The sequence below is a fragment of the Vombatus ursinus genome, unplaced genomic scaffold, assembly GCF_900497805.2.
Source record: "Vombatus ursinus unplaced genomic scaffold, bare-nosed wombat genome assembly UNPS02014816.1, whole genome shotgun sequence".
In the NCBI taxonomy this organism is placed as follows: domain Eukaryota; kingdom Metazoa; phylum Chordata; class Mammalia; order Diprotodontia; family Vombatidae; genus Vombatus; species Vombatus ursinus.
The window spans coordinates 4,074,425-4,099,447 of NW_020954594.1; the positions used below are offsets into that span (position 1 = coordinate 4,074,425).

At 43.2% G+C, this 25,023-nt stretch overlaps 1 protein-coding gene across 1 annotated transcript in view; it reads right to left on the reverse strand.

Annotated features, from left to right (window-relative positions):
* GRIK4 (glutamate ionotropic receptor kainate type subunit 4) overlaps window positions 1-25,023 on the reverse strand; it is a 436,546-nt gene that overhangs the window by 285,803 nt on the left and 125,720 nt on the right. Inside the window, exon 2 of the mRNA XM_027835648.1 lies at window positions 5,885-6,049. Coding sequence (XP_027691449.1) covers window positions 5,885-6,049 — 165 coding nt within the window. The remainder of the gene's footprint in view (window positions 1-5,884; window positions 6,050-25,023) is intronic.

Sequence of the window (25,023 nt, forward strand, 5' to 3'; positions counted from 1 at the left end):
TATTAATGAATTAATAGAACCTACTAGGTGCCAGGCACTGTGATAAGCACTTTATAAATATTATCTCTCTTGTGTCTATGATGATGATGATGATTATTATTATTATTTATTAGAGGGATGATTTATGAGGTTTAATTATTTTAATACTCTTCTCTACTTCAGTTCAGTATTTAAAAAAGTGAAAACCTAGCTTCTGTTCTGGCTTTCATTCAGCTCAGGGTTATCCTATAAGGGGAATCCATAGAGATTTACCACCCCCTAACTTAAGACTGGTCTTAGATCCATAGATCATATATCTAAAGCTGGAAGAAACCTCAAGGGTTACAAGTTCTAAACTCCTAATTTTGTTGATGAGAGAATAGATTCAGAGAAGTAGTGACATCACCTAATACTTATATAGCACCTACTATGTGCCAGGCACTGTGCTAATCACTTTGCAAATATTATCTCATTTGATCCTGGGAAGGAAGATTTTATTATCCCCATTTCATAGATAGGAAACCAAGGCAAAGAGAAGTGAAATGACTTGCCCACAGTCACACAGCTAATAAGTATTTGAGACTGAATATGAACCCAGGTCTTCCTGACTCTAGGCCCAGAACTTTATACACTGCCAGAAGTTACACAAGGAATAAATAAGAAGGCATGTATTAAAAACCCAAGTCTTTTGACTTCAAGTCCAGGGTGCTTTTCATTATACCACATTGCCTCTGTAGCTTGCAGATTTAGAGATGGAAGGGACCTTTGAGGTCATCTAGTCCAATGTCCTTATTTTAGAGACTTTCCTAAGGTCATACAACAAAGAAGGTAGAATTCATATCCAGCCCTTCCACACATGTGACCTCAGCCTAATTTAACCTCTCTAAGCCTTTGATTTCTCTCATATGTAAAACAGAGATGGGACGAGATGGCCTCAGAGACCCCTTTCAACTCTTAATCGTTGATTCAATGATTCCAGGCTCCACATTCATCTACTATACAACCCATTACCTCTCTGACAGCTTGTGATTTTAAAAGCTCTGCCAGAGCGGGGAAGGCCTCAGGACAAATCCGTCTTGATTTCACGCAGAACCAATGGTTCCAGTTAGCTAGTGCCATGTATACCTCCCTCAGTATGTGCTCTAACTACAGGGTTCTGATTGTGGTGGGCCATCAAAGCATCATCAATTGTGGCTGCTGCTGCTGCACCTGGCATCAGGGAGACAAAGAAAAGTATCCTCGGTTGAGCTTATGACTGTGGAGCCCTTGGGGAAAATGAAATCTCCCACAGACCGCGGCAGAGGCTGCAACAAGGTGAAGCCTCAGGTGCCCGGGGGTTTTGGAGGGGGCCAACTCTAATGAAGACTGTAGTACCAAGGCTGCAGTCAGGAAACAGACTGAGAGCCGTGGGAAAGGGGAAGAGCAATTTCTCCTTGGAGTTTACTGAGATAGAAGGGTTGAGACGGAGATAAGATAAGGGTGGGAGGGCCTCCTGGGGGATGAAGACCTAATGGGTTTTGTCCATCTCTATTATTAGTGATCTAAGATCTAGCATTTCAAAAGTCAAATACAGGAAATCTGAAGTAGTGATAGTGGAAAGGCAGGAGAGATGAGAGGAAAGCAACAGGTTTCACCGAATGAGCAAATCCACCATGTGAAAATTGTGTTTTTGCCCAATGGATAATGAAGTCATGATTTTTCACTTGACTAAAAGAATGACCAGAGTGTTCCTTTTAATAGCCCTTGTAAAATGACAGCATGGTATAATGGGATATAGGGGCTGGCCTAGGAATCAAGGGATCCATGGGTTCAAATCCCACATCTATCACTAGTCATGTGGCCATGAGCAAGTCATTTAATTTCTCTGAGCCTCAACATGAAAAATTTCCCTAACAATATCTCTAGTATTTACCTCAAAAGGCAGTTGTGAAGATCCAACAAGAGAGTATTTTTGTAAAACATAAAGTGCTAAGTAAATTTCAACTTTTAATATATGAGTAGGTTTACAAAAATATAACTCATCTAGATTCCCTGGGGTGGGTGGTGCTGGCAAATAACAATATTTAAGGTTTAAAATGTTAAAGTTTTAAAACCACTGCCCTCACTTTGGTCCTATGTGGTTAACAGTGCAAGTATTGTTATTCCCATTTTATAGATAAGGAAACTGAGTCTTAGGTTAAGAGACACACCCACACTCACATGACTAACGTCAGACCTGGATTGAAGCCTAGTCCCTTTACTCTATAGCAAGTGTTCTTTCCAATAGATCACATCTCTGTGTCTCTGCAGCGGCTATCTTCCATGCCTGGAAAGCCCTCCCTCCTCCCCCTTAGACTTCCTTGCTTCCTTCAAGATTCAGTTCCAATGCCACCTTCTGCAGGAGGCCCTTCCCCGTCCCTACATCTGCTAGAACATTCTTTCTCTAAGATCACCTTCCATATGCTCTGCATATATCTTATATGTGTCTAATTACTTACATGTAGTCTGTCCCACTAGAATGTAAGCTCTTTGATGGCAAGGTCTATTTTTTGCCTTTCTTTGTGTCTTCAGCACTTAGCACAGTGCTTAGTACATAGGAAATATTTAAGAAATACTTGTTGATTGACTGATTGGGTAAACTGAGACACAGGGGCTCTTTGGGGCTAGCTGGTTCTCTCTGAGGAGATTGTTTAAACATGATTGGCACGACTAGGAAAATTCCTTTCCTTGAAGTGAATTCCCTGGCCCTATAAGAGCAGATGTAAGGTTTGGATACATTGTTCAGAGTCTCAGAGTTCCTTGCACCTTTCAGAGGCTCGTCATGCCAATCAGCACCGGCCCAGTGGCCCAAGCCTTCAGGAAGAAGGCAAACCAGAGTCTTGCCAAAGTTGGGAACCCCCTCTCCTCACCTTCCCAGTCTTCTTCCTTGCCAACTTCATTAATTTTCAGATAGGACAAAAAGGATGGGAAATCTTTGTTATCCAGGGTTTCTCCAACAGGGTTACTGGCTTCTTGAGAAGAGCTGGACAGCTGGAGGGGACCTACAGCCCTTGCCTATAAACAAAGCTTACACCAGCAGCAACCATGCCCATCCCTCCACCAGACATCTGGGTTTTAAAAGACAGAAACACCAGGAGATGGATGGGAGGGTTGGGGTGGGGGAAAGAGCAAAAAATAAAGAGAAAGGGGGTCTAAGATAGCATAGTATAATAACAACTACAACAATAATAGCATTTATATAGTGCTTTAAGGTTTGCAGAGCACTTTGCATGTGATCACATTTGATCCTCACATCAACCCTGTGAGTTTCTACCCATTTTACAGCTGAGGAAACTAAGGCAGAGAGAGGTTAGGTGACTTGCACAGGGTTACAGAGCTAGTAAGTATCTGAGTCAGGATTAGAACTCAAGTCCTCCTGACTCTAAGTCTAGTATTCTATTGGTGGCACAGAAAATAGGGCACTGAAGTTGGAGTCAGGAAGAAGTGGGTTTGAATCCTGCTTCATATACTTACTAGTGTGTGACACTGAGAAAGTCACTTACCCTCTCTCATCCTCTAAATCTTAGTCTGTAAAGTCAGGAGGTTGGACTCAATGACCTCTATCAGCTCTAAATCTATGAACCTATGAAGAGAGAGGGGTGAAAAAAAGGAGACAGAAACAAGGGAGAGAAAGGAAGGTAGAAAAAGAAGGCAGGAGAGGGCTCTCTTGGAACAGCATGTACTCTCATTTAGAAGTGTGTAAGTGTGTGGGGGTGTGGAAATTAAAGCCAACAAAAGAGGTGCCAGAGAGCTGTTCTCCTCATTTCTCCTCACTAACCCTCCTCTTCACTCACCCATCACCATCTCAAGGACTGTTTCAAACAAATTCAGACCGTTAGAGGAGCACAGATCTAGTCTGGGGAGGCCAGTACCTTGATGTCCACTACTGGACTCTATTATATCAAATCCCCCTTTGTGAAAGAGGAGGATTGTGGGGCATGGGAATGATGAGGGAGAGGGGAGGGCCCACAGAAACATATGGGCTGATATTTTTTAAAACTACCTGCACGGCTGCTTTAAACCCTGGAGACCCAACTCTGGCTTGGAATAAAAGGTCATTAGGATAAAAAGATGTTGGCTTCTTTCTTCCCAACAAGCGCTAATGATGTAGCAAGCCCTCGTTGCAATGTAAGAGCTGAATCAAGGGGCCAGAAGCATCTCCCTTACTTGGGAGAACTTTGCCAACCTGAAAAGGGGGCATTAAAAAGATGCCCAGAAGCTTTACAATGTGGGATAAAGATATCGGTTCCTTCTATTCCCTCGATTCACCTGGCTTAATATTTTAGATGTATTGACTTTACAAAGTGCAGCAGCTGGATCCACCATAGGTGCAGCCCAAGTCGCTCTGGGGAAAGGCAATCTACATCTGCTAATGACCACCAACCATGATGGGTGAATTTGTTTGCTCAGCCCAACTCAGAAGAGCTGGGAAGTGATGCGAAGAGGGAATGAGGAGATGGCTTCAGAGCACAGTCTACCCAAGCGAGCAGAAACTTGGTTCCTATCTAAATATCCCATGCCACCCCCTGCCCCCCAAGATCAAAACAATCCTCCAAACCAGGCTAACGCTTCTGACCTCATTTGGAATATGCTCGTTGGGAATATGGCTGGTGGGAGGTGTATCTTAATGGCTTAGTACAGTGCCTGGCAAATAATAATAATGTGTTATTTATTAAAATTATGTTATTTATAAAAATTAATTTATAAAATATATATTACATATTTATAAAAATTACTAAATTTTCTAAAAATAAAACATTATAATAAATAATAAATGATTGCTAATTGATTGACTGATGCCAAGGGAGACCATGTGATTAAGTGGAAAGAGTTCTGGGATTAGAGTCAGATGCATGAGGTTGAAGTCCCAGCTCTGACACTTAAATACCTGTGTGACCTTAAGCAAATGTCTTCACCTCTCTCGTCATTAGTTTCCTCATGTTTAAATGAACGATTTGGATTAAGTCAGTGGTGTCAAACTCAAACAGAAAGAATACTTGCATATTGACTAAGAAAACTACAAATTAACATTATCTATGTTGTATTTTTATTTATTTTGTTAAACATTTCCCAATTACATTTCAATAGGCTTCACTAGGGAGCAAGCAGCCAGCAGGCTACAGCTTTAACTTTATGATCCTACACCCATTATTTTGCGTGCTATGCTGTGGTTGAATGAGGCCATTTGCTCAGAATATGTAACACATGAGGCTAAACATGTGAAATAGGGAAACATTTTTTTGTCCATAAGGCTTGCCAAAGGCTAGAATGGGTGGCTGAGGGAGGAGGTGCAATCTCCTTCCTTGTAAGGCTTGGCACGTAGGCAGGACCCTCATCTGACTGGGCTGGTAGAGGCTGGTCTTGTACATCAGTTTATAACAATGCCTCCTTTTGTTCCAAATCAGAAGCTATTTATTTCCAGTGATGGACTGCATAGCAAACAGGAAGGTTATCTTGTCAAGTTGTCCCCTAGCAGCACTGCAAAAGGCCAGGGAGAAGCGTCATTTTATAAGCCTCCCTTCATTAAGCCATACCTTGCCCCTAAAAAAAGAAAAAGCCAATATTCAGTGAGTTAGTGCCTAGAAAGCAAGGACCTTGTGGCTATGTCTTTGGCATTCATCTACGGGTTTTTGTAGATACCTACATACACAAATGCTAGACAGGGATGAGGATAAATGAGCGAATGAATGAATGACATGCAGCTTTCTCTGGGTCTTAATTTGCTACAGTACTAGCAGCAAAACCAGGCACTACATGCATAACTCCAGGGATCTGAGTTTCCAGTGCTCTCTAATGAGAGAACCTCTGAACCTCCCTCCCTGTCTGGTTTGTATACAGGGTACCTCCCCACGCGGGAGGAGAAGCAACCCCGGCACATGGTACGTACTGGTTTCTGCCGTCTCGTACTCGCTATCTCTCAGCAGCTCGAAGATGTCCACCTCCACCTTGGCCTTCCCTACCCGCTCAGGAGCCCGGTTGATGCGGTTCTTGGCCAGGGTGATGGACAGCCTCTCACCTCGATTGCACTCCATCGGGTCGTCCAGGATCGCAGCTATGGGGAAGCAACCACAGGAGAGAACAGACTTAGGCTTCCTAGAGATCACCAACCTGAAATCCCTTGTTTTTATAAAGAAAAGTGACTTTCATAGGATTTGCTTTGGGGCTTTGATTCCAAACGCAATGTTCTGTCCGCTGTGCCATGTTATCTCTGCAGGTGGGAAGCAGCCTGGTGCTTTGCTGGTCACCCTTCCTCCTCTTGCTTTACAAAACCCACCTCATCTTCAAAACTGCCACAAGACTAAGGTCTTCTGAGAGGCCACAGTACAAGCCTAATAACAAGCATGATCAGTCTATGCTGCTATGTACATTCTGAGTCCTTGTCCCCTGGCAGATGGGAAACTCCTCCAGGGAAGAGAATCTATTTTCTAACATTCTCATTACCATAATCATCATCAAAGTCTTTAGTAAGGGTCTGGATATCGTCAGCACCCACCAGGGGATGAAACAAACAGAGCTGCCCAGATCCAGCTCCTATCTGGCTACCATCTCAGACAAACCCACTGACATGGGCCCCCGGACACAGAACATACAGGTATCAGATTATAAGCACCAAACTATCTCACTAAGGGATGAAGGAACATTTATATACCAAAAATTTTGAGGCAAAGAGAGGATGAGGGTCAAGGATGGTTGTCTAAGGGGAACAGGACTGTGGGGGTGAAATATTTGGGACTCTGTGGGGGGGCAGCCACCAGCTCTCCTAGAATCATTGAATTCCAAAGTTGAGAAGGGATGTCAGAGGTCATCTCGGTCAACCTTTGCCTGAACAGGGATCCCTTCTATAGTGTCCCTGAGAAGTGGTCATCCAGTCTCCAATTTTGGAAAAGACTGTTGTATTTGGGGTCAGGAAGACCTGATTAAAAATCCTGCCTCCAGACACCTAAAAGCTGTGTGACCCTGGGCATGTCACTAAAGCTCTCTCAGCTTCAGTTTCCTCATCTGTAAAAGGATTAAATAACAGCACCTACTTCCCAGGATTGTTGAGAGCATCAAATGAGGCAGCATTTGTCAAGTGTTTTGCAAACCTTAAAGGGCTATAATACATACTAGCTGTATCACCGTTGTCGTCATCATTGTGGTTGTTATGCCAGCCCATTCCACTTTGGGACAGCTCTCATTGTTAGAAAGTTTTTTTTTTTCCTTGACATCAAACCTAAATCTGCCTCTTTACAACTTCCATCCATTGCTTCTAATTCTGCCTGTTAGGGCCAAGAGGAACAAGCCTAATCCCTCTTTCACTTGACAGCCCCTGAAATACTTACAGGCTGCTATCATGTCCACCCTAAGTCTTCTCTAGGCTAAACACCCTCTTTCTTCAAGCAATGCTCCTCTTCTTTTTGCATCCTTTTCTTCTAACATAAGATTCTACATGCAGTGGGGTTCAGAAAGTATGGCCTGACTGACTGATGTCCACAGCTCCCCCAGGGCCCTCTGTCCAGCTTTCCTTTCTGGTTCCGCTGGTGATTAATTCCCTCCTTGGAATTGCAGTGACTGTTGGCCTCAATAAATGTTTCAATCAGTATAATTACAATCCTAACAGAAATACGGGTCCTGGGGCTACAGGAATCAAAGCAGAAGGGGCCCTTTGGGTTCCCTCTGGAGAATATGAGGAGATCAGTTCCTTAATAAGGTAGTTACCAACCAGTACACTCACTTCTCAACAGGTCCCTGGAGACAGACTGGAGGGTTGAGCAAAGACAGCAGTATGTCTGAGCGCAGTGAACACGTAGCTTGATATGCAGCCCAGTGTTCAAGCGTAATCCTATGGTCCCACAGGGCTGCCATGCGGGCCGTGGCACGATGCTCGAAGCTCCCAGACATTGTCTAATGAGGAACATTTTGATTTGGCACATTTCTCCCTCATCTCCTCTTGCTGCTGAGGGGAGGAGCCAACAGGCTGTGGTGAGGCTAGAAGAACCAGGAGCTGCCCTTGTAAGTAATGCCAGGATGGTAAGGATACCTTTGGGTACCAGGTTTGGTCCCAGCCTAAGGAGAGATTTTAATTAACTCTTTCAGTGGGCTGATGGAGTTGACCTTAGTTCATGTGGAAGTCTCCTCCCTCTTCATCTCATTTTTGAGAATCATGGGATCATAGCATTCATGGATTTATTTATTCATTATTTATGTCTCATGCTAGTCCACCCCACCCCCAGGAAAAAGTGGTTATCCGACCCTTCCTGAACACCACTTGTGACAGGGAACTCCTCATTACCTCATGAACTTGCCAATACTATTTTTGGACAGTTATGATTTTTCAAGGAAGTCTTTCCTTGTATTGAGCTGAAAGTTGCCTCCATACAACTTTCATTCATCGGTTCAAGCTCTCTCTTTCTCCACAAATATTTGTGCAGAACCAATTTAATCATTTATACTGGATTTTTATTCATGGACTCAAAGAGCTTTCATGTCCAATCTCCTTAGGTCTCCTCTATATCCTGAGAAACATACAAAGTAGAAGGGGAGGGGTTGAGGATGCTTGAGTTGAGGAGAAATACAGAAACAAGGTCTTCAAGGATGTGGGAATGGCTGGGACCTCAAGTGTGAGTGGAGGAGAGGAGGGACACTTCCTCTGAGATTAGTGGGAAGGATGAGAGGCTAAGTTGGAAGAGAGAGAGGAACATTGAGAAGAAGAGGGGGGAACTATGAGGGAGTTCACTCCCAAAATGGCTTCAATCTTCTCAGTAAAGTAGAAAGTAGGATTATGTGTTCAAGGTGATTCATAGAGTCATAGAATCTCAAAGTTTGGGGTTAGAGGGACCTTAGAGGTCATGAAATCCAATCTGAACTTAATCATTCCTCTAAAACTTTTCCATAAAGTACAGTAATCATCTAACCACCACCCAAAGACCTCCTGGGATGGGCAGCCCATTACTTGCCAAAGTAGCCTATCCACTAGGGGAGTTCTAGCTCTTAAGAAGTTTTCCCATACCTAGGGGTTACAACTGTAACCTCTCTTCCTATGACATCTCTCTTAAAGACGGCCATCATGTATCCTACTCTCCTCCCTCCTTCCCCTCAATAATTCTCTTCTCCAGGCTAAACATTTCCAGTCTCCTCCTGTGGCACGCTCCCTAGTACTCTCACTATCCTGGCCACCTTTCTCTGTACCCTTTCCACTTTGTCAATTTTCATCCTAAAGGGAGCCATTGCCAGTCATGCTGACCTATGTCTTCCACTGGACTCTGAATGACTTTGGAGGAGAGAATGAGGCTGATGACTCTGCACAACTCTGCCCCACTTAAATCCAATTCACTTGCAAGTCAAGATATTACCCTCCTGATGTCATTGGTCCTCTTCGAGAACAAAGGACAAACAACGAACTTTCATCCTAAAAGAATACATCTAGAACTAAATACAAGTCCAGATCTGATCTGACCAGGGCAGGATACAGCAGGATGATCACTTCCTTCAATCTGGACACATCCTCTCACTTAGTGAAACCTAAGATTATGTTAGCTTTTTTTTAAGATCTCATGTTATACTGTTCATTCATATTGAGTTTGCCGTCTACTAAGACCTATAGATCTTTTTCACATAAACTATTGTTAAGCCATGCTTCCCTCATTCTTTACTTGGGCAATGAATTTTTTTTAATTCAAGTGTAGGGCTTTAACATTTACCACTACTATGTTTCAACTTATTATATACAGCCTCCCATTCTAGTCTTTTGAGCTCTTTCTGGATCCTGATTCTGTCATTCAGTGTACTTGCTATCTATCCTTCTCAACTTTACTGGGTGACCTCGAGCAAGTCACTTTATTTTTCTGAGTTTTAGTTTTCTCCTCTGTAAAATGAGGGAGTTGGACAATATTGTCCCTTCTATCTCTAAAGATAGAATCCTACGTCCTATGTCATTTATAAATGTGATAAACATATCTTCACTGGAGTTTCTGAAAAAAAAATGTGCTATACAGAGCCAGGGACAGATCCCTACAGATCTGTCTAGATCTATGCAGATCCACGAGAAGTATCTCTCTAGGAGGTCACTATGATGGGGGGTTAGGAGGGGTTAGGACTGCAGGCTGGAGAAGAGCATAGGTTGCAGCCTAAGAGTCCAACAAGGTTGAATGATTCACATGAGGACGAAATCTAGGATCCCACAGGAAATGTCAGAAGTGCCACATCTAACATGTTGAGAGAAAGTCTTTTTTTCCTCATCTAGTAACAAGACATAAAAAGCCTTGAAAATCTTTAGCAGAGAGTCATGATCAGGTTTTTTTGTAATCAATCTCCAAGTAGCTACTGTTGTTGTTGTATTTGTCTATTTCCTACACTGCCAAACTTCTCAAATGCATGGTCTTGTCCTTATACTGTCTCCTTAACCCCTTGCAGACTGGCATCTTTCCCTGACTAAAACTATGGTGCCCTTCTTGGAAAATTCAAGATGCTTCTGTCAAGCCTTTCTCTTTTTGACCTGTGTGAGGTCTTAGATATTGGCTTCCTTCTTTCTTACCTCACCCAAGAATGAAACCATGTATAGAAAGGGATCTCCTGAGCTCCCTGGCTAAGGAGAGTATGAGGCAGGCAGTCAGGATTATATGCTCTCTAAACCTTAGGATAAATATTTCACTATTGTTCTCCTAGAAGCTTGGCATTGCTGCAAGGGGCTATGGGTAGATTAGATGTGGCAGTCCTAAAGGAAATCTTGATGCTGTTGGGCAGAACATGTAAAGGCTTTGGTAACCTGCTTTTATAATTTGCTGTAATCAATCACCAGTTAATATTTTACCTTTTTCTCTCCCAGTGACCTCTACAGGACTATTTAGCCCCAGTGGTTCAGTCAAAATATTTTCATTAATTTTAATCTCCCAACTTTCTATACATTCATTTGTCTGTGTCCACCTCATATTTCCTCCCTCCAGTTGATTTTGCTTCTCTGAGATTATAAAATGTTTTGCTCAACCAAATGAAAAACTTTGTGCACAGTACTCAGGTTTTCTAAGCCTGTACTGAGTCTCTCCCTTACAGCAATAAGAAAATCAATAAAGATACATGTCTTCATCAAGCATTTAGCAGAGTACTGGTAGATTATTTTTTTGGAGGTTAATGGAAAGGAATTTGCCAATAGCACCAATGAGGAGGAGGTCCCAAACTTGTCAGTATGGAGCCATAGGGTCGTGATGACCAGATAAACCAATATCATCAGGGTCACCATTAGGGATCCTCTTGTCCCTTTGTTCAGCAAAAGGTGTTCAAGAGGCAAAAATAAGAATATTACTTGATACAAATCTCAATCCAAGTGAAAAGTCACCAGTTAACAATAATGTCAACATGTCAATTAGATAAAATATTCTTACCTTGAATTTGGTAACCTTGACCACCATAGGTCATTCATTTCCTAATTGTCTGAGCTTCCAGCCCCCCAGCCTTCCAACACAGCTTACTAAATCAGGGCTACTATTATGGGTAGGGGAGGACATGTTCTCTTGGAATTCCCCTTGTCTTTTCTGACACCACACTATCCCAATTTTCTTCTACCTCTCTGACCATTCCCTTTTCACCTCCTCTATGGCTCTGTCTCTTCCTCCAGCATCCTAACTCTGTGTCCTCCCCAAGGCTCTTTCCTCATCACTCTACTTTTCTCCTCTTAGCCAAATGCAGTTTTGTTTGCTTATTATGGATAATAATCTCACTATCCCATCATATCCTCAAAATCAAGTTGTTCAAAACTAAGCTCTTATCTTTCCCATCAGTTCACCTTCTGGTCTTCCCAATTTGTATCAACAGCAACATTATTGCCTCCATCACCAAGGCTTTGGTCATTTTTGAAATAATTTTCCATAGACTAAACTTAAGGTGCTGAGGACCTGGGCTAGGGTGATGGCAGTGGAGGATGGAAATAAAAGGACAGATATCGGAAACATTGCAAAAGAAAATCATCAGGAGTTGGTGAATGTGTTTTGTATTCCAATAAGCTTGAAATGCCTTGAAAACAGAAAATTGCCCAGCATGACATATTAGAAAATGTATTGGACTTGGAGTCAGGAGATCCTGGGTTCAAATCCTGACTCTGATACTTATTTGCTGTGTGAATGTAGGCAAATTCATTCATTTACTTGAGCTTCACTTTCCTCATCTGTAAAACAGGGAGAATAATGCCTGTAGTACCTATCTCACAGGGTTGTGGTAGGCTTAAATGAGAAAATGAGTGTAAAAGGCTTTTTAAACCTTTTCAAAGCCTTATATAAATGTCAACTATTATTATTATTATTCTGTATCTCCCACCTACTTAGCACTGTAGGCACTCAGTAAATACTTGTCAAGTGAATTAAATTAGCTGTGGGTTTGTTGTTTGGCTTTCAGTTTATGGCCTACCCTTCTCCCTTTCTCTTCATCCTTTACATTCCCACAATCATCAAAAAGACATGAATATTAAAGGAAAACATTATAAATAAAGACCATAATTTAATTTCCAGTTATACCTGCATTTCAGGTTGCATTAATATTGTTACTCTCTTAGATACATCCTATTCTTCCTCCTAGTTAACCTTGTGGAGAATGCTTTGCTTTCCCTAAGTCTCCTAATGCTCCTCCAAGTTTGAAAGGGGTGGGAGTCTGAGCTAGCCCCGTGTCCTGGCTCTGCTGGGAGCCAGACAGGTCAAGGGCTAGAGGATCCTCATTCTCAGGCTGCCAACACACAGGAGCACGGATCCAGGCTGTGAAAGAGAATTGAAAAGCCAAGGGTCCCCGTTTGTCTTCCTTAACGGCAGCTCAGTGACAGCCTGTTTGGCCGAGTTATGGAGCAGAGTAGGAGTGAAGGCAGAGGGGAATGAAAGGAGTGAGGTGACTGCTGGAAGAAAGTTTTTACAGGGCTAATGAAAGCTGGAGATAGGGAGGAGGCACGAGAATTATGGGGTTTTCTGGAGTCACCTCTAAACCTAGTTCTAGAAGACACTGAACACAGATCTACTTGGAGGCCAGGAGTATATAAAAATGGCACATTGCCACAATCCATCTGAAATGCAAACTCCAGCACAGATGGCTTCTTCCCAGCACACTCAGTCCCTTGGGGCAACCTACTGTCTTCTGCTCTCACACACTGGCAATCTCAACCTTGTTACCCTACCCCAGGCTGACTGCCCTTCTCCTCAGAGACATGTTTTTTTTTCTTTTTTTCTTTTTTTAGGCAATTGGGGTTAAGTGACTTGCCGAGGGTCACACAGCTAGTAAGTGTCAAGTGTCTGGTCTGAGGCCAGATTTGAACTCAGGTCCTCCTGATTTCAGGGCTGGTACTCTATTCACTGAGCCATCTAGCTGCCCCTCAGAGACATGTTTTATTTGGAGTTTTCTCCCCTCCAACTAAAGTATCTGGGAGGGTGACTACACAAGACCCCCCCCCATCCCCGGTTTCCCCAAGTGCTAGGGATGCACTCCATATTTCAGAAGAGAAAGAATAAGCCACACGGCCACCATGATTTGCAACCCAAGATCTGATTCTCCCCAAAGTGGTAATTAGAGTAATTACATAGGAGATATAAGCTAGATATGTTTGGTTGAAACAATCCTCCACCCTTCTTTCTGATGATGTGGGGAAGAGAGAGGTAATGATAGATATAAACTGTTTTGAGTTATTTGAAAGAATGTGGCTAGAAATATCTGAAGAAGTTATTTTGATGACTTCTGCCTTGGATTCAGCTGCTGTCTTTTCCCAAGAGCTCAAAATACAGGTAACATATCCCTTTACTCATCCTTATAATCTCTCTGGGAAGGAATAAAAAAAGGCAGAAAGCAGATCATAACTTGGAAAACCGGTAGCCAGGGCAGTAAGTGGTTTGCCTACTGCGAAGCAGAAACAGACCTTGGTGGTGGACCTAGGTCTCCTGACTTTCCAGCTGATGCTCTGTCTTCCATACTACACCACAATCCTTTCAGCCTAGATGGAGATGATCTTATTGCACCAGATGTAAACCATATAATGACCAGGATTGGTCCTTGCCAATAAATCTTTCCTGATGGATTCTCCTTCCCTATAAACTGGATGATTGGAGAGTGGAGCCATGAACTCCAAAACCTACATTTAAGGAGGGAGTTCAGCTCAAACAGCCCATTTCTACCTGGCTACACTACTCTAGGACTTTTCAGACTTCTCCACTATGCCCCTGTGTCAGGTATCTTTCCCCCACCTTTTCATCTTTCTTTTTTATGTTGTTTTCCCCCCATTAGATTGTAAGCTCCCTGAGGGCAGGAACTCTTTTTCTCTTCCCCCCCCCCCCAGTATTTGTATCTTTAGGGCTTAGCTGCCCAACTCTTTGTGGGTTTTCTTGGAAAAGATACTGGAATGGTTTGTCATTTCTTTCTCCAGCTCATTTTTTACAGGTGAGGAAACTGAGGCAAACAGGGTTAAGTAACTTGGCCAGGGTCACACAGCTAGGAAATGTCTGAAGCCATATTTGAACTCAGGAAGATGAGTTTTTTTTTTCTTCTGATTCCAGACCCTGCACTCTATCCACTGCACCACCTAGCTCCTCTCCCTGGTACATAGTAGTTACTTAATAAATATTTATAAACTATTGACTATGTATATATGTATATATATGTAGAATACAGATAAATAAATAAAAGGTAGTTTCCAAATAAATAAATAGATAGATGAATAAATAAAAGATAAGCGCAAGGTAGATGGTGAGGGAGGGCACTAGCTATTGGGGGTACCAGGAACAGCCTTGTTTAAAAGATAGTGCTTGAGCTGACTTTTGAAGGAAGTTAGGGATTCTATGAGGTGAGGAGGGAATATGTTCCAAGCCTGTACAAAGGCACACAAGTGGAAGATGTAGTGCCATGGGTTAGGAGGAGTGAAGTTCAGTTTGGCTGGACCATAGACTGCATGGAGGGGAGTGATGTATAATGAGGCTAGAAGGATAGGCTTGGGGCAGAGTTGAGAAAGGCTTTGAAAGGCAAAGGAGTTTCCATTTTATCCTAGAGGCAAGAGAGAACCACTGGCGTTTGCTGAATGGGGGAGTGACATGGTCAGCTCTGCACTTAAAGAAACTCACTTTTAGCAGCACTTTGGAGGATGAATTGGACAGGAGAGAGACCTGAGGCAGAGAGAACAATTAGAAGGTGCCAAGCGATCAGGACCTGAGCTTAAATGGTGGCCATATGACTAGAGAGTAGGAGGCAGAGAGATGTGGAAACAGAAATGGCAACATCTGGCAGCTGACTGTATACGTGGGGTTAGGGACAGTAGCAAGAACAACACTAAGGTTAAGATCTTGGGAATAATGTCTCTGACCTCTGTAGAAGTCAGGAAGTTTGGCAAAGGAGAGGCTTTTGGTTCTGTTTTGGACATCACGAGTTTGAGATTTCTCTAGGAGGTCTGGAATATCCACCAACCCCTAGTTCTCCTCCTGAGAGGTAACAGTAGACAGCTGGATAAATTCTGAGGTCCTCTGTTTGAAGAAGGAGATGTTAAAACTGAGACCCCAACCTCTGATCTTCCTTGGGGAGAAGTCACTTGGTGTTATCTTTCACTCCAACCATGCTGATCCTTAATGCAGGATTCGTTAGTCTCACCTCATGATAACCCAGTTCATGAATCTGACGGTAATGAGGTCGATTTTAGCTTTATTTATCATTAGCTGGAAGACCAAAAGGGTAATTTAGTGTTTGAAAAGGCAGATTTTAAAACTTTATGTCTGGGGACACATTGCCAAATGCAGTCTAATAACTGCATCATTAAATACAGACTAAAGCCTTTATTTAAACTCACTTTCATCTCATCCCTGTCTATAAAACATGGAGGACTGTACAGAGTAAAGTCTTTAATCCTGAAGATGTCTCTGTCTGCTTTTGGTATTTTCCAAAAAACTCTCCTGGTACCTCTGGAAGACAAGTGGATGTCTTCTCTTAGTCAGTATCAGGGACTTTGTGTTTCCCTCATTTATTTATTCAACAAATGCTTATTTAAGTGCCTACTATGTTTGAGCCACCATGACAGGTTCTGAAGTTACAAAAACCAATGCAGGACAATCCTTGCTCCAAAGGAATTTAAATGAGGAGTAGGAATGGGGTGGATTGATAACAGCTAGGTGACACAGTGGATAGAGCAAGGAGCCTGGAGTTGGGAAGACCTAAGTTCAAATCTTGCCTCAGATATTTACTAGCTATGTGACCTGGGCAAGTCACTTAATCTGTTTGCCTCCATTTTCTTATCTGTAAAATGGGGATAGTAACAGCACCTACCTCTCATGATTGTTGTAAGAATCAAATGAAGCAATACTTGTGGAAAACCAAAGGAGAGATTAATAAAACTGAAATTAAGAAAACTATTGAGCTAATAAATAAAACTAAGAGCTGGTGTTATAAAAAAAAAACCAATAAAATAGATAAATCTTTGGTTAATTTGATCAAAAAAAGAAACCATAATTGTGAAGGTACTTTACAAGAATTAAACCTCATAAAAATGTTAGCAATTATTATAGGTGCTTGATAAATATTTATTGGATTCTTCTCTTTTTAAGGAAGATAAGTATATCCCTGGCTTTGGGGCAAGGTTAGGCTGAATAATTTCTAGAATGTTTTTCATTGTTGAATCATTTCAGTCACGTCCACCTCTTTTGTGACCTCATTTGGGGTTTTCTTGGCAAAGATACTAGAGTCGTTTGCCATTTCCTTCTCCAGCTCATTTTACAGATGAGGAAACTGAGGCAAACAGAGTCAGGTGACTTGCCCTGGGTCACCCAGCTAGTAAGTGTCTGAGGCTGTATTTGAACTCAGATCTTCCAACCTCCAGGCCTGGTGCTAGGATTCTAGGATACTACTAGGCCACTAGTCAAACCTGCCAGAAACATGGACCCCTGTTGCTCCTTCTACACTTCTTTAAGTGCTATAAGGTCCATAAGTTTCCCCATAATCAATCAACAAATACTTATTATGCACCTACCATATGCCAGATTCTGTGCTTGGTGCTTCACATAAGAAAAGAATAAAACTTACCATTCTCAAGGAGCTACCAAGGAGATAGATGTCTAACTGGCCCTTGGGGCAATGCCACCCTAATGGGAACCTTCCCATCAAAGCGGCTGAATTTGGGAGCCAGGGAGAGAGGAAGAGAGTTCCAATCCTTCCTACCAAAGGGCCGGTGGTGGGGGAGGATACCTTTAATTGCAACTTGTTCTGGGCTGGGGGCCCGCAGAGCCCTTCCTCCAGATCCTGGCACATGCCGAATCTCTTCCCCTCCGCCCCCGCCTTGCTCTCTGACCCACATTTGTACCATAAGCACGGTGGGGACTCCAGCAATATGACATATTTTATGGCTTCTCCCTTGCTTAATTCATGAACTAAGCAGATTCTAATGAAGCCTCATCGTAGAAGCAATAACAGGGAACAGATGCTGCGGGACAGGTTTATCTACGGCTGCAACAACACTTGGAGGCTGACCTTTTGCAGGCAAATCTATTGTGTGTCATTAACTCTCTCAAGGATGCCTGGGGTACCCAAACCCTTGATCAAAGTTGTTGGAGATGCAGCAGGGAGAAGGCCCCAGGACTGCCCAGTGGGAAGTCTGTCTGTGATTTAAAGTGTGGCACCTATGGGTGCGAGGTGGATAAAGTGCCAGACCTGGAGTCAGGAATCCTCATTTTCCTGAGTTCAAATCCAGCCCCCGACACTAGTTCTATGATCTTGGGCAAGCCAGTTAATGTTGTTTGCCTCAGTTTCCTCCTCTGTAAAATGAGCTGGAGAAGGAAATGGCAAGGCCCTCCAGTATCTCTGCCTAGAAAACCCCATATGGGGTCATGACTGAACAACAACCATCTTGCTCCACTGTCCAAACTTAGCTTTCTCACTGCCTGACAGTGACACTCACCCCTCCTTCCTGGCCTGAAATGTCCTCCACAACAGAACTTGATTAGAACAGGGTCATAAGATTTAATGACTAACCTGATCTAGAATATTAGATTTAGAGCTCCATGGAATGTTTGAGGTCACTGAGTCCATCCCCCTTATTTTATAGGTGAGAAAAGGAGATGTGATGTGACTTGCCCAGGGTCTGAGGCAGGATCTGAACCCAGGTATTTCTGACTCCAATCCCAGGGCTCAGTCCACTACCCCAACCCACTTCTCTGTTTCTATATTGTCTTCTCACATGTGTTACCTCAACCACACTGTCAGCTCCCCTGAGGATAGGGACTGTCCCTTAGAGTCACAGAACTATTGCTTTGGAGCTTAAAAAGACCAAAAAAAACATCTAATCCAAACAAGAGGAAATTGGAACCCGGACAGATGAAGTGACTTGCTGTGTTGGTAGCTAGCAAATAGGAACTGAGATTTGAACTCAGGTTCTGAGTCCAGATCTCATGTTCTTTCCATGCTATCTTTCTGTGGTATCTCTGTTAAGGAGAAAGCTATGTTCTAAAGACACCTGTCGTCTGTTAGAACCTTCATCACCACAGGTAGATATAATATAGGGATGGATCATAGGTCATCAGACAAGAGGGATTACCATTCAAAGATATTAATAAGCATTAATTTAGTTATGAATTAAAGTCACACGTTGCACAAAATCCCATAAACTATGCGTGTGGGAATCATGGACAGATGGAGGAAAGAGAAGAGATTCAATTACAGCTAGATGCATGCTAGTTCAGCACAGGCTCCATGGAGGCTGGTGGCCAAAGGACAAAGCAGCTCCAGGGCCTCTGGACCTCTGGCAGGCCAAGGTCCCTACCTGCGGGGTGGGGGTCAGCTAGGGTTTGCCAGAAGAGGCCACAGACTATTACTGTGATGCAAGGGCCAGTCTTTGTGTACTTTGCAGGGGGATGGGGGTGGTTTACATTCTATTTTCAAGATTACAGGATCAGAGATGCAATGATTTCTTTTTTATCCATTCTTCCATAGTAGTCCAGGGAAAGGAAATATCAAGTCAGCTAAGGGATTACATAAGAATGTGGACAGAATATTCTGCAAGCTTCCTGATTGGTTGAAAATGAGCTAGGGATTATATGATGAACCAATAAACCAAATCCAAAAGTACCTAGTTAGGACTATTTGGAGGTAGGCAATGTTCTTGAGGCAGAAGAAAACATTGTTCCAGCTGTCTACAGTGACATATGTGTATATATGTTTGCATATGTCTATATACATACACACATCTGTGTATGTATGTATTTGAATTTCCCTTGAAAGTCCACCACTGTAACCTGGAGAGTATGGAAATGGGCTATAAGAAAAAGAAGAAAGTTAAGTGTTAGACAAAGACCAAAAACCACCTACCCAAAACCTTGGGGTTACGGGTGGAAGCAACTAGAGCCAGAATGCAGTTGAGCTCTGAACTGAATGCAGTTCTAGGGTGATAGAGCAAAGTTTCTTGGGCCATTTATAGGACCTGGGTTCCCTAGAAAGACTCATCAGGACCCAAGAAACAAGGTGGGATTCTTCATAGGCTGAGGGCATTCCCCTTTCCTCCTCTCAAACCCAAGGCACCCTGAACGTTCTAAATCGGGCTAACCTAAGGGATGGTCTTGTACGTGGACCAAGAGAGACTTCTAAGACTCCCTGTCTCCCCAAACATTTTTCCACTTTCGCAATGGGACCTGAAATTCTTCTTGTAGGGGACAAAGCCATTCATTTCACAATTAGAGAGTTTGCTTTAAAAATGCAAATGCTGGTCAGGTTAAAAGGTAACTGAAACTTAGTGACAGGTGTCAGCCCCTGCTCTGATGGGAGTGGTGGTAAAGGGGTGACCTATATGGTTTGATTTCTGCAGAGAACAAGAAAGGGCAGCAGAGAAGTGAAAAGGGCCTTGCATGGACCAGGATGATTAACATATGTTTCGTGAATTGAATTGAATCGTATGGAATCAAACTGAATGGAATGGAATTGACAAGAACTGAGGTCTGTCAAAACCCTGGTAACTGAGGATTTGGCCTAGGCTGATTGGGAAAAATTTTTATTCCTTCCCCTAAGTTGATATTTAATGGAGGAAGAGACAGAGGGAAACGCTGAAATGGTGTTAGGTGGGAAAAGCACACTCCCTCGGGCCATTGAAGTCAAAGGTAAGAACAGATTGGGAATTGAGGTTGAGATTTCTGCAGCTGCTGTCCTCTAAATGAATAAGAATTATTCATCCTGGAAAAGACTGGGAAGGAAAGTTAGTAATACAAACTTTTCTAGCAGAAACAGCCTTCATCTCCACAGAGGAGAAAATAAGAGCAGAGAGGCCATGTGGTATAGTGTTTCAGGGAGACCTGACTTCAAATCCCGTCTTAGACACTTACTAGCTATGTGACCCTGGGCAGAGATTCGAACCCATGGGTTCCCTACTCCCAATTCACCACTTTATCCACTGCATCACCTAGATGTCTTGGCTCGAAGTCAGGAAGCCCTGAATTCAAATCCTGCCTGAGATACTTAGCTGTGTAACCCTGGCGAAGTCATTTAATTTCTCAGTCTCAAGGTCAAATGAAAGAACACTTGTGAAGTGTTTTAGAAACCTTAAAGTACTATATAAATCCTAGCTATTATTATTAACACTGCCCTCCCTGCCTCACAGGGTTGTAGTAAGAAAAGGACTTGGACAACTTTAGTATGACATAAGGGTAACTTAATATTACTTACTGCAACTGGCCTCCAGGGTCATTGGTTCTAGGGATAAAAACCTGGAAGACTCTTTAGACATATAAGGATGAAATCAGGGCAAGGGGAAGATAAGGAAGAGGCTTTTAATCTTTTACCTTAGGGCTCTGGTTCTAGCATAGGTAATTTGGGGATGGAGGTGGGGAGCAGGATATATAGCCCAAATCCACAGAGTTTATATCCTACACTGTGCTTCTCCAGCTTGGGATGTCACTCTCCTTGCTTTTCCTGGCCAAAAAGAGACCCCCAATCCCTCTCTCAGTCTCCCCCCCTCCCCATCCCCGCAGCAGACCCCTAGGGATTCACTGCCTAATCCTCTTCCTAACCTCAGATCACGGGATAAGGAGGTAATTCCCCTGGCTGGGTGAGAGACAGGGGGGGAGCCGTGCTTAGCTAGTGAGTTTCCCCTCTGTTGGACGCAATATCAACTCTTCAGTCTGTCAATTCTTAAACTGTGAGGAATTTGCAAAGTCTCTCATTAAGGCACTGTCAAGAAGGACTCCAGTGGAGAATTGGGAGGCTTCATGTTCCCATTACATTCTGTGAACTCCTGTTTATTTATTTTTTAAGTCTCCTATTACCACAGAAGGAAATGAATCTCATTGAATCTAAATTTTCCTGAACTTCAAACTCTCCTGTACAGAGAAAGAGACTTGATAATATCTCTCTGATGGCAGGGAAAAGGGGTGCTATTTATGGTTCCTGGATTCCAGCCCCTGAGGACTATTTATGGCTATGGGCTCCTGGCCTCTGTCAGAAATCTACATTTAAATGAAGCTCCCCCCACTCCCTGAACCTCAGGCACCCATTTAGAAGACAAGAAATCAAACCCAGGAGACAGCACTGAGATCCATGATTCATTGTCTCTTCTTTTGCACTGGGCTCCTTCCTCTGGGCTTCAGAACAATATGGCAACATCTTACCCATCTGTGGGTTCAGTCCAGTTTGGTTCTTATCCCCCAGAAGATGATTAAATCCCAAATTACAGTATCAGACAACAGAAGAAATTCCTTATCTCCACCATCCAGCCCTGCCTTGGCACAGCCCCTAGGTGTGTGGCCAGGTCCCCCGGGTTGGGGGTAAGAGGCTAAAACACAAGGATGACCACTCATAGTCGGGGTCTGCTATTAATTGCCCCTCCTGGGAAGCAATTAAAAGTCCTATCAGGCATCTTGTCCCTTCTCCAGAGACTGCTGCTCCTGTCATAGCAACAAGACACTCATGGACCATTGAACCGAGCAGGGTACACTTTACTCACTCAAGGGTAAAACCTGGCATCTCTCTGTCAGGGGCGTTCAGTGAAATCAACCCTGCTGAACTGTGTTCTTCAGGAGGAAAGAGAGCCCTGGGGTTGGTGAACAATGGAGGCTTATTCTGGCTGCAGGTGTTTGAGGTGGGAGAAGGTAGGAGGAGGGCCTGAATTAACAAGGGCTGTATTAAGTTGAAAATGGATTGTCAGAAGGGGCTCACGACCTGGACAAAAATGGTGGGCTCTGGAACCCTTGGCCATACTACTTCCTGTGCCTGTCCTCAGGAGATGGAGGTGGGGCTTAACTGATAGGATCACAGATTTAGAAATGAAAGGGGCTGTCTAATCCAACACTTTCAGGAGGAAAGCAAAAGGTTAAGCGAATTTACCTAAGGTCATAGAGCTGGTCAGTATCAGAGGTGGGATGTGAAATCCAGTTTTCTGGCTCCAAAGCCAATATTCTTTCCATTGAACCACATACGTAGAAAAATTTCCCTATTTCTCATCCTCCCCAAAAAAATTCTCAACTGATTCATGCTTGATATTCCTTGAAAATGGGTCAAGCCCTCTCTGGCTGTGAAATGAGTCAAGTAGAGTTTAGAATGTGCAGACACTGGGGACAGAAACTTTCTGGTTTTGTTTTTATATCCTATGTCTGGCACTGGGCAGGTGAGTAATAAATACTTATTAAATTAAATTGAATTGAATGCCCCAAAACAGAAAATAAGTCCTATAAGAATAATGTCAAAAGGCTAAAGACAAGGATAAGCTAAGTGAAAAGAACAACTGAAGCTGGTGGTTTTTTTTAAGCTAAGGTGGGGACCAAAAGAAGGTTAAAGAAGGGATAGGATGGTCCTTCAAAGGTTTTAGACAGTGATAAAGGCCTTCTAAGACTATTCATTCATTTCAGTCTGACTCTCTGTGACCCCTTTTGGGGTTTCTTTCAAAGATATTGGAGTGCTTTGCCATTTCTTTCTCCAGCTTATTTTATAGATGGGGAAACTGAGGCAAATAGGGTAAAGTGACTTGCCCAGGGTCACACAACTAATAAGTGTCTAAGGCCAGATTTGAATTCAAGAAGAGGAGTCTTCATGACTTCAGGCCCAACATTCTATCCACTTAGCCACCTAGCTGCCCCTCTGAGAATATAGCTAATAATAGTAATGGCTAGCATTTAGGGTAAGTTTGCAAAGTACTTCACAAATATCAAACTATTTGATCCTCAAAACAACCCTGGGAGGTTAATATTATTATTCCCATCTTACAGAAGAGGACACTGAGGCAAATAGCAGTTAAGTGACTTGCCTAGAGTCATGAAGCTAGTAAGAGTTTGAGGCAGGATTTGAACTCAGGTTTTCTTGACTCTAGGGCCAGTGTTCTATCCTTTGCATCACCTAGCTGCCCTTGAAATGAAATGTAGAACAATGAGCCCTTCCCAGTTCTCTCTCTCCGCCCATTTCTGTTTCTGTTTCTGTCTCTGTATCCCTGTGTCCCCGTCTCTGTGTCTCTCTCTGTCTATCTCGGTGTCTCTGTCTATTTCCATTTCTCTGTGTCTCTCTCACCTCACCCCCATTCTGTGATGAATGCTTACCTACATCCCTGCCTTCCCTTCCTCAGCCTCTTTACCTGGGTTTTCTGTTGCAATATCCCTGCCAAACCTTACTTCTAAGCATGCCACACACCATTAATTGCACTCAGAGCAGGTAGGGGAAGGATAGGGAAGGGAAGTGACTTTGAACATGCCTGATCTGCACTGTTAGAGTGGAACAAAGACCCATACCACTTACGTCCTCCCGCTGGGTGGTTTAGGCAGGCACCTTTCTCAGACTCACTGCCCTCTTGCTCTTGTCATTATCCCTTTAACTCTGTTCATCGACGCAAGGATTTTGGAAAGAATCCCTCCCTCCTCAATTTTCATGTTACAAAATTTATCTTCAATAATATAACTAAGAATGCCTACCATGTGCAGGGTTCTTGGATAAACATGGTGATCCAAAGAACACTGGATGTAGAGTCAAAAGACCTGGTTCCATCGCTGTCTGTGACCTTGGGTCACAGGGTCACATTTCATGTCCTCGGCTCATAGTTTCTTCTCTTGTCCATTCAGAAAATAAGGGCAGGGCAGGGATCTTAGAGACCATCTAGCCCTGGCCACTCCTCTTACAGATGGAGGAACTGAGGCCCAAAGAAAGAAATTGACTTGCCAATAGCTAGCAATAAATTCACATTCAAATCCATATCTTTTGACTCTTCACTCCCTTATTCAGTGCCCTTTCCAGTGTGCTGTTTTTGGTTTTGCATTGCCTAGCTAACAAGAGTGTTCAGATTAAATGAGCTAATGTATATAAAGAACTTTATACCAGAAAACTGTATATAAATACAAATTTTATTATTACTCCTGCTGCTACTCTGGGGGCCTTACAACCCCATTGGAGAGACAGGTGTGTATTAATAGGTAACTGACAGCAGATGTCATGCACATTTGGACAGTTTACGGCACCCACCCATTGTTCAGCATCCCGCTTTTGATGCTAACTATTTTTGTGATCTTGAGCAGGTTCCTTAAACTCTCTGGGCCTCAGTTTCTTCATCAGCCAAATAAGAGAGTTGGACTAGGAGGTTCTTGAAGCCCCTTCTATCTCTATAACTCCATGATATAGTGGACAGAAGGCTTCATGTGGAGTCACCTAAGGCTCTGTTTAGCTGTGAGAATCTGAACAGGTCCTTTGACATTCTCTAAGATGGAGTTTCCTCATCTGTAATACAGGGATAATGGCAGCACCTATATCATAGGGTTACTGTGAAGATCAAATAAGATAATGTATGCAAAGGGGCTCACAGACCTTATGAGACTAAAAAACTATAAGCTATTCTCCTGCGACTGACCAATGGGGTAATCTTGCTCAAAAATATGACCGTCCCTTCCCTTTCTCAGGAGACAGGATGGAAGAGAGGAGAGGAGATAAGGAGAGGAGAAGGGAGAAGAAGGGAAAAGGGAACAGAGGAGGGGAGGAGAGGAAATCAGGAGAGAGGAGGGGAAGGGGGTGGGGAGAGAGAGGGGGGAGGAAAGGAGGAGAGGGGAAAAGGAGAGGGGAAGAGAGGAAGGGAGACAAAGAGGAGGAGACAGGAGGTAAGAGGAGAGG